An 8,822-nucleotide genomic window follows, 5' to 3' on the forward strand; every position below is an offset into this window, starting at 1 on the left:
CCATCCTGCCATAATTGGAGTTGTTGAAACAGGGGAATGAGAGCATCTACTGGTGTGTTGCCGCTTCGGTCAGTTCTACACAAAATTTTCCCTTAGGTGGGAGTGATCTGATTCAACTGATAATTGAATCAATTAACCAATTATTAAATCGATTAATTACTCAAAATAATTATTATATTATATTTTTTTATTCCTCATTCCTCCTTTCTCCTTCTTCCTTTCTCTTTTGCCACCCACCTGTTTCTCTTTCTTCTGGCCAGACTACAAAAATCTCTCACTTTTCCTTTTTCTTTCATAATGGGGGATTGTGAGTTATTGAGATGGTTTTGTGTGGCTAAATTTCGTGGAACCAGAATGTAGAGGATTTGGTTCAATGATAGAGACAGTAGATGGTGGTAGTAATGGTGGTTTACGACCAAATGTCAAAACTTTAATGCCAGTCAGATCTGACCAACTATGTTAAGCTCTCAACCAAACTTGGCCATAGGTTAAGTCTGAGTTACACCGTTCATAATTTGGGGTGACGTGTTACTGTCACAATTGTATCAAACCAAGACCCACAACAAAACCAAGGCTTAGGGCCCTACTTCGTGCCCCATGCCGTATCTCTGTGGGCTTTTTTGTAACCCATTCTTCCAATTGTAATTTTTAACTCTTACAATAATTTAAATTTATAACTCTCATAATAATTTTACAATTTTGAATTTTTTAAAATTCCAATAATATTCATGACAAACTAAATAGAAAATTAACTTTCAGGAGTTAAAAAGTTAATAAAACTGGTGAAACATTAAAACTTTCGTAAAAAAGACTTGAATTACTCATTATATATATTCTTATAATTGTAACAATGTTAAGGACCACATCCTTTCCTATTGAAAGACACAAATTCTAGCTCCCCTTCATTCTTCATCTTCAATTACTTATCTCTGGTTGCTCAAACTTAACTGACTTGGATTTTTGCTGTTTGCTCCTTCCTCCTCATGTCTCTGTACATTTCTTCTATCAGTGGCTTCCATAATCGAACTCGAGCATTTATAAACCAATTCGACACCTGCCCATTTCTCCCAGTATTATAAAAAAAATAAAATTATATACATAAACAACGACATATCACAATGTGATTGGATGATTTTAAATTTGAGATAAAATAACATCTAATCACATAATGACATGTCTTTGAATATGTACAAATTTCTGTTCATTATTTGTATATGTAGTGCTGCTTAAAAAAAAAAAAAAAGAATTCATAAAGCATTACATTGCATTTCAATACCTAATTGGCACTCAGATGAGACATATTAGATAATTTTGAATTAAGAATAAAGAAATGAATCACACGACACATAATCTAAGTACCTAATTGTGTATTCGAAACTGGATGATTTTCAGTACCTGGCTTCGCGTCAGTCCACTTTTCACCGCAAGTAAATGCTTCTCTGCATCTTTAGGATACCTGATATCCATTAGACTCATATCAGATGATCTTATTTTTTAAAGTTAAACTCTTAACAATGCCATACTAAAATGTAGTAGTTATTCTTTAGTAAGAAAGCTTACGGATGAAGGAAGTTTTGGAACATCCATGCCCGTAAAATTGAGACAGATTTTTCTGGCAAGCCTCTTTGGGGTCTCCATATTTGATGGTCCTTTCTCTTTAGCTGTTGCAGAACTGATGGCTCCTTGGTAGATGAATCTTCAAAGCTTTTTTCCTTCCCTTTCGTGAATTCATGTGCACTCATTGCAAGGATTTGTTTGCTGATCCTCTCCCTCAGGTTTTTGTATAAGAAAGAAACTGTATGAAGAGCAAAACGAGTATGCATCTGAGGATCCAACTCTGTTGCAGCATGAAATGCAGATACAACCGTATGCATCTCATTGATGTATTGGCTGTATCGATCATCGACCTGAGTACAATAAAGTTTCACAGTCATAAAGCAATTTCTGTAGATATGACATCCATTCTTTTATAAATACTAGAACCTTTAAGAGTAATGAGGAAACCAACAAACCACTTGTAGTAAAGTCAGCAATTGGGTTTTCTTGGCTTCAGTGGTTCGTCTCTGCAACAAGGTATCAAGTTGAGCATCGAAGCTAGCATCAACATCTGGATTTTCGACAGAATGCATTGGTGGCATCCCTCTGCCATTTGGGGAACTTGAACAGAATGGAAATTTTGGCCCACTCTTCTTTTCACTTTTTAATCGACTCATTTCATCTAGATTTTCTAGCGAATAACTTGCAATTTCAGCAAGCATTTCCTGAACTGCATGAAGATACTTTGATCCAGAAATAAATTGGGGGAATTGAGCTGATCCGCAAGAGCCAAAACTTAGAGAAAGTTCCCTGCATTTGCGAGACAAATGCTCGGACTGCAACTTTGTTGCATTCAAGTAATGGTGAGTTTCACCGGAACAGCTTAACTCAGAGCACTGATCACCAAGACTCAAAGAAAGCTCATTAGTATTTTTCGATGAGCCATAATGGCAATCTCTGGTAACATGTGTAGCTGTTGAAATCCAGCCATTGGGATGCAGGTTCCCTATGGATAAAAATGGTTGAAACACTGGAAGAGCGTGAGACTTCTCAAAATCCTCCTTAGCATTCATATTGCCAATTACTTCTTCATAACCACAGTTCATCGAGGTTACAGATGAAGAATTTAGATCACAGGCGAAGTCATTCGCAATGTTACTTCTATGATCTTCTGGATAGATAGAAGGTGCTGAAATGGCTAAATTGTTTAGATTTGCCGGAAGACCACTTCTTGCTGCCAAAAGATTAACAGAAGTAGAAGAAATGGGTGTTCCTCTCTCAAAATGCTCTTGAAAGTCACTGTTATATATTCCCAGTGAAACATCTTTTCCAAGTGATGTAGCTAATGCATTACCAATTGGCTCTCCCTGCAAAGCTGAAAGCACTGGAAATCTGGCCAATGCTCGTTGCAGGTGGTTTTGGTTGCTAAAGTCAAATGAATCTGATTCAACCAGTGAACTTGGCATTTCATCCATAGCAACAGAATTTTGGGTAGCTATATTTCTAGGAGCATTGATCATTTCAGCTGCCACTGCCCCTATATTCAATTGAGGCACCAAGGCACCAAAGATCAGAGGAGGTGTAGACACTACTTTTTCCTCACAACCTTCTCTTTACGCCTTGATTATCTGCTTTCAGTCCATATCGACCCGGAAAAGATTTGGCGAATTCTAAACAAGCACATCTTACTGTAACAAAACACAATAACAAGTCATTCATACAGTGGCTGTGGCCTGAGAAGGTGAACCAAAGAAAATATAAATAAAAATTCACGTGGCTAATCAGCTAGCTTTGCTGATAAGGTCTCTTCTGATCACACTTAGATGGCAAAAATTAAAGTTAAATAAATAAATAAAATGAAAATAAACTCATCCCTATGGTTGTGAAAATCTAATCTTTCCCCTTTATATTTGCTACATTCAACCAAGGCTGCAAAATCTTCTTCACGGAAGTACACTAATTCATGTAGTTTGAGAAAGCTACTGCAAGAAACACAGAAAAATCCTCCTTAAAAAGATTAAGCTCTGATTTTACTTCCAAGGGATACCAAAATTCCCATATCTGTGAGCACTTCATATAAACATCATAAAAAATTTGGACCCACATTACCATAAATCAACTCTGATAAATATAGTGGACCTCTCTAATTCCAGGTACGGGATGGAGACATAAACTACAGTTTTACAGTATCATGATACTAAAACAGATAGATTATTAAGCAGAAATGGTGGATTAATTTTAAAGGAAAGCAAGAAAACTTGACCAACCTTTGGGTTCATGTGAAGAAGAGATATCAGCAACAGATCCAATTGGAAGAATAAAGATTCCTGCACTCAACTTAATTAGTAACAAAGTGAAAAAGTGGAGAATTGTCTAGCAGAAAAATTTGCAACACTCAAAAGATAAAGTTGGCTTGTTTCTATTCTAATTGATAAAACATGTAGCCTATTCCCTGGAGAAGCCAATACAAGCCATTGTAAAGCAAAGTTCACAAGAAATAATTGGTTCTACTTTGTCCATAAAAGAGTGCCTTCAAAAGCCAGAATGAAAACAACAAGGGGAAAAAGTTAACTTGTGCATTATATTTCACACTTTTACAGACCCAAAAACTAAAAAGAGCCAATACAAAAAGTGGGTTAATTTCCTTCTTTCTTTCTTTCTTTTTTTTGGCTAAGCAATGGGTTAATTTCTTTGCATGAACAGAGAAGCGGGAATTTTTCAAAAAACCCAAACCCCAAGAAACTGAGATTTAACAAGATTATTCATTATTTTACCCTTGCAAGATTTGAAACTCAAAAATATGAAAACAAGAGTGAGACTGGAAAATAAGACACCCTTTCCAGGGAAACTGATTAAAAGCAGAAAGAGAATATTAAAAGGCAAAATAAAGCTCCTGGAGAGAAGTGGAGATGAATGAAATGGACCCGTTGATGAGACAGAGTGAAAGAAGAACCACACAAGAGTGATAACAAAGAGAAGGAGAGAAAGAGAAAGAGAAAGGAAACACATTACTCTTTGGTGCAGTGACAGTCATATCTCTTGCAGGCTTTAGAGGGCCCATCTCTTCAGTCTCTTTGTCCTCCTCACCACCTCTCAGTTTCTGCTTCTCTGCGATCATAGTCATCACAATCAAAATACGTGGATTCTTTCTGTTTAAACACCTGGGGATGCCAGAGAAAAAGATATGTGCTTTTTTTTATCTGTTTTTAAGACAGCAAGCTAAGTAATTAGAGTAAGGTCTTCTACTTTCTCTTTAGAATCCAACAACTATAGCTTTGAGGCAATGCAAAAAATAGCAAAAGCACTGTTTCAGCTGTGTTCTTTTAAAGAGATGAATGAAAATGACGATAAAATCTCCGTGCGAAGATCTTTGACAAATTTTTTGAATGGGATTTGGCAGTTTTTTAAGGTGTAATTATAGCTGAAGAAGAAGATGATAAGTTTTTAACCCACTGGAATCCAATCCAATTGTTGAAGGATTGTGATGTGATAACACATTACTGGCTCTGCTCTGGGGCCATGCAGATGCAGTACTGCAGCCTGCAACAGTAATGAGATTTTGTCTAAAATGTTACTTTTAGTAATTGATCTCTCTCCCTCTCAGAGACACTCTTGGGGCGTTTGGAAGGATGTTTGATTCCCAGAATTAGATGGTGGTTTAAAAAAATATTATTTTTTAATTTATGAGATGTAAATTATTATTATATTTAATAAAATTTAATAAATATGAATAAATATAAATAATTATTATATTTAATTATAAATAATAACAAATATTAATATTTTATTTTATTTAAATATTTTTTATAATTATTTTAAAATATTTTTTATGTTTTTGTTATATTAATTAAAAATAAGATTATTTTTATTTTAAAAAAATAATAAATATATATAATTATAATAAAACTAAGATCAATTTAATAATATTTTAATATTTAAAGTGAACTAAATTATTTTATATATTATTTGTTACATTATTATTAATAATAAAATATTATTAAAATATTTAATTAATTATAAATAAAAAATAATAAAAATAATAAAAAATAAATGAGTAGGATGATATTTTATTCTTTTTAACCGAACACCCTTTGAGATTTACATGATTATATCATAAATCTTGTGAGTCTAATCATTTATATCTCAAGTTTATTTATCCAGAGATGACATCCGATTATATATTAAAAAAAAAAGTTATAACATTACAATCTCTACAATAACAGCCACGTATTAACATTTTCTCCACGATTTGGAAGGATGGGCTATTGGATAACGAAACATTGCATTCATGTGTTTGAAAGGCAAGACAAAAATTTCAAATATGAGAATAAGAGTTTAAATCTCATTAACAATATTTTAAAATTACAATTTTACAATATAATGATTATAAGATCAATCATTTGACATAAGATTTTATTTATTTAATATAATTAATTCAATCTAAAAATTCTATCTTATCGAAAAAAATCTTCGTTCAGTTGTCTTGGTATGTGTGGATTCACTTCCGAAGATGATACACTTGTCTAAATTAAGAGTAACTACTAATGAGAGCAATCCTCATAAGGTTGTTCATTAGATTTTAGGTTTACAAGCAATATAAAATTACAAGTTTCACACGTAAATTTATTATTAATATTGTTTTCAAAACATGGATTATTATTTTAAAATTATGTGTTATCATATAATTGAGTATTTATTTTTAATTAAAAATTATCATATTATATGGTAATATATCATTATTAATATTCATATTAATACCGTTATTAGTATACATAGTTTTATTAAATTTCATTAATAAAGGCTATAATTAAAAAAGAAATTTTTGACACATTTAGTGACAACCCGTGGGCTCTATTTTGTGTTGCAAAGGGCCCATAACTATTCTTATGGGCTTTGCTATAATTGTATTACTCGAATTAATAAAATTATACATATATATTTTTTATATATAATTTTAATATATAACAATATATTATTATATAATTAAATTAAAAATAAATTGATATTTAATTATATAATGACATATTATCTATATATATAAACTTGAATAATATATATTTTTAAAAATTCTTTATATAATTGGAATATATTTTTATTTGCTACCGTCTAACCATAGGTAACCACAACAGTTATTACTCATCATGGATAAAGCTTTGTTTGTCACATAAAAATAAATCGATAAAATTATATATATATAGTTTTAAATATTTAGATAATTTATTATTATTTAATTAAATAATTTTAAATTAAAAATAAAATAATATTTATTTACATAATGATACAATTTATAAAAACGGATATTTAATTATAATAATACAATAATTTGATATGATAAATTTTTTCCACGTTGCATGTAAATTTTGATAGAGGAATAAATCATGGAAATGAAAGAATTAATAAAAGAAAAAAAAAAAGAGTTAAGTGGGACCTAAGGTTAACAAAACATGTATAATACTAAAATTTATAAATAGAAGACTTGGATTTGAATCGTGCTCTAAATTTACCTATCAAATCAATTTAGGTGGGGCTCTTTAATTGCCAAAAAGAAACTCTTGATTGATTTGATTCAGTGGTTACGAGTTAATCACGAATTCAATTTTAAATTAAATTTATATCATTTTTCTCTTAAATTTCCCTTTAATTCAGGGTTGAAATTCAAGCCACAGGAAAATCACATCAACCTGTTGTTACCCCAAAGTCCAAATTGCTTACCTACTATCTTCATCTCTTCTTAAAAAATCCTTCTCATCAATCTGATTTTGCTCTCTCTTTCAGCCTCTTTAATTTTCCCTGAAGCCCCATTATAGACTGGACTTTCAATATAATTCACTATCACAAACACAAACAGAGCTATCAAGCTCCCGAGATATATAGGAATCTCATCAATTTCAATCCTGGGATGATTCTCGCTTCTTTCTGCATTAAAACAAACCTCTACAATTCACCAAAACTCATGAACAGATCATCATGTTATTCATAGGATTCCATACTGCATTTTATATATATATATATATAAAAGCTGCTGAGTGAGAGTCATTGTAAATATTGTATCACAGGAAATTTACGTGCCATAATAACCAAGTTAATGATTGTAAATGTTAACAAAATTAATAAAATATTAAAATTTTCAGATAAAAAATTTGAATTCAAATTTCTATTACGTTTATAAAATCTAGACTTATTTGATGTAATGGTCATGAATTTCTGACATAATCCTTATATAAATGGTTTTTTCACAGTTTAATCTATTAAAGCAAAACATAATATTTAAAATAATACCCAACAACAATATATCTGAATTCAAGTGCCTAATCAAATAATTAAGAGCAAGAAGAAAACAAGAAAACGAAAGGGAAGAAAACCAAGAGAGAGAACATACTTGCAAGTACCAAACTAGCCACTAGGATTTTAGAGAAAGTCTTACAGCCAACCACCTTTGTAATTAATTTAATAATCTCCATTGTCATTGATCTCCTGCTGGTTCATGAAGAGAAGCCATAGCCACAACACCAAGCTTTTGCAGATTCAACTTAACCACAGTATCAACGAACATTTTCGTATCCTCCCCAGTATTTCCCTCTGGTATATCCACCGTATAAGACTCCAAAACAACGGTGTAAATTTTCCCATCTTTAATAAACTCATTCACCGACGTAACAGACAGATAATTCTTCAGCCTATGCTCCCCTCCGACGACCCTAAAGCTCAATATATGTTTCTCATCGTCCAAAATCTCTAGCCTTTCAGTACTGGTCGATGCCGGGAGGCCCGAAACGACTGTTACTTCTCTTATACTCCCTACTCCGCCATCGCCACTGCTCATGTTACAGTTCTTGATGAAGTGTTTGTATTTCTGGGGATTGTCGAAGCTTCGAACGAGAGGCCACACTGCTTGGGCTGGCGCTTCGATTCGTTGCGTTATTAGAGATGTGCATGTGTTTGGTTTTGGGTCAAAGCTGTGATATGTGTCGATCAGAAGCCTGAGTTCAATGTGCTCTTCAGGAGTTAGGCCTTGAGGTGGGGTTCGAGTGGAATCCATGGTTGCAAATTTAGCATGTAAGATGGAGGTTGTAAATAAAATGATACATGAAAAGTTTGAGAGTGAAAGAAGTGGTTTATATTTACAATAAAATTACGTTTACGTTTTTTTTCATATATAATTTAAATATATAAGTATTTTATCCTCGTATAATTAAATAATTTTAAATTAAAATTAAAATAACACTTAATCACATGATAATACATCATTTTTATACTAAAAGTATGCACACATAATATTATTTTTA

At 32.0% G+C, this 8,822-nt stretch overlaps 2 protein-coding genes across 2 annotated transcripts; both read right to left on the bottom strand.

The window, feature by feature from the left end:
- Positions 1–797: 797 nt before the first annotated feature.
- On the bottom strand, positions 798–5,161 carry LOC123200725 (homeobox protein ATH1-like). The gene is given in 7 exon segments (XM_044616075.1): positions 798–982; positions 985–1,054; positions 1,396–1,456; positions 1,561–1,907; positions 2,013–3,224; positions 3,804–3,863; positions 4,549–5,161. Coding segments are annotated over 5 exon segments (1,581 nt in total). The 5' UTR covers positions 3,057–3,224; positions 3,804–3,863; positions 4,549–5,161; the 3' UTR covers positions 798–923.
- A 2,621-nt stretch (positions 5,162–7,782) lies between these two features.
- Positions 7,783–8,610, bottom strand: LOC123201026 (abscisic acid receptor PYL2-like). Its single transcript, XM_044616472.1, has one exon. The coding sequence runs from the start codon at positions 8,573–8,575 to the stop codon at positions 8,000–8,002; it is 576 nt and encodes a 191-aa protein (XP_044472407.1). The 5' UTR covers positions 8,576–8,610; the 3' UTR covers positions 7,783–7,999.
- Between the last annotated feature and the right edge of the window lie 212 nt (positions 8,611–8,822).

The sequence above is a fragment of the Mangifera indica genome, chromosome 17 (assembly GCF_011075055.1).
Source record: "Mangifera indica cultivar Alphonso chromosome 17, CATAS_Mindica_2.1, whole genome shotgun sequence".
Classification (NCBI taxonomy): domain Eukaryota; kingdom Viridiplantae; phylum Streptophyta; class Magnoliopsida; order Sapindales; family Anacardiaceae; genus Mangifera; species Mangifera indica.

What these genes read in the sequence shown, in the direction of transcription:
- LOC123201026 (XM_044616472.1), bottom strand. Translation starts at nt 8,575, where the DNA reads ATGGATTCCACTCGAACCCCACCTCAAGGCCTAACTCCTGAAGAGCAC.